At 36.1% G+C, this 1156-nt stretch overlaps 1 gene segment (V, D, J or C); it reads left to right on the plus strand.

Moving 5' to 3' along the window:
* Positions 1 to 6: 6 nt before the first annotated feature.
* LOC107100022 lies at positions 7 to 554 on the plus strand. The segment is given in 2 exon segments: positions 7 to 73; positions 148 to 554. Coding segments are annotated over 2 exon segments (360 nt in total).
* Positions 555 to 1156: the final 602 nt, after the last annotated feature.

Raw genomic sequence — 1156 nt, forward strand, 5'->3', positions numbered from 1 at the left:
CACTGAACCACCAGCAGCACAATGATGATGTTACTGACTCTACTGCTGACCATCCTGGAGTTCCTGGTTCAGGGTGAGACTCTCTGCTCAAAGCTTAGCTTTACAATGGAGAAAAACACCAATGCATATTTTATTCTTCTCTTCCAGGTTCATCAGGAGACAAAATCATGACACAGACTCCAAAATCTTTGTCTGTTGTTCAAGGACAGACTGCCACCATTACATGTAAAGCTAATGAAAATGTTGGCAATGAGGTAGACTGGTACCTTCAGAAACCTGGGGAAGCAATTAAACTTCTTATTTATCAAGTATCAAACCGTCAGCCTGGAGTTTCTGATCGTTTCAGTGGAAGTCGTTCTGGAAATGTTTACACTCTGACCATCAGCAGAGTTCAGGGTGAAGATGCAGGAATTTATCACTGTCAGCAAGATTACAACACACCGTTCACACAGTGATACAACGTCGTACAAAAACCTCCCTCAGCAACAGAGGAACTGATCCACAGTTCCATCGAGGCAGAAGTTTTGCATAAACCCCAGATAGTAACAGTTGATAGTAACAGTTTCTGCTTTTCATCATTCTCAGTTACAGTATATTAAATTAATTGTTACATTTTTTTAAGAGATATTTAGTTTAACATTTACATTTTTAAGTTATAAAAACTCCAGTGCTATGTTTCACTGGGGCCATATAAATAAGGTTGACTTTGAGTTGTTGTCACATTGTTAGTGTATAACACAGTACAGAACAGTTCGAAATTGAATCACTTACTTAAACTGTGCTTAATTTACATTGTCTTGTACATTTTTGATATAAACTTTTTGAAATTTACATGACTCCGAGAGAGAAAATGGTTTAAGAACAAAATTATATATGCATATTTTATCATTTAGTGAAGGTGAAATAGTTATTCAAGATTAAAACGTTTTTATAATTAACAGTGGACAAGATTAACATTTTAAGTGGGTTAATTACAGGGTTTATTCTACTGTAGATGTGTACTATGTAATTTAGGTTGAAATGGTCTTTTAGACAAAGAGTTTTTCAGAATGATCCCAATTAACCCAGCTGGGATTATATGAACTGTATTCCATAGCGGGTCTTTGGAAAACATAGAAGTTACATACAGAAAAACCCCAGGCGGGATGCTAGAACT

Source organism: Cyprinodon variegatus, unplaced genomic scaffold, assembly GCF_000732505.1.
Source record: "Cyprinodon variegatus isolate N-32 unplaced genomic scaffold, C_variegatus-1.0 Scaffold930, whole genome shotgun sequence".
Lineage (NCBI taxonomy): Eukaryota > Metazoa > Chordata > Actinopteri > Cyprinodontiformes > Cyprinodontidae > Cyprinodon > Cyprinodon variegatus.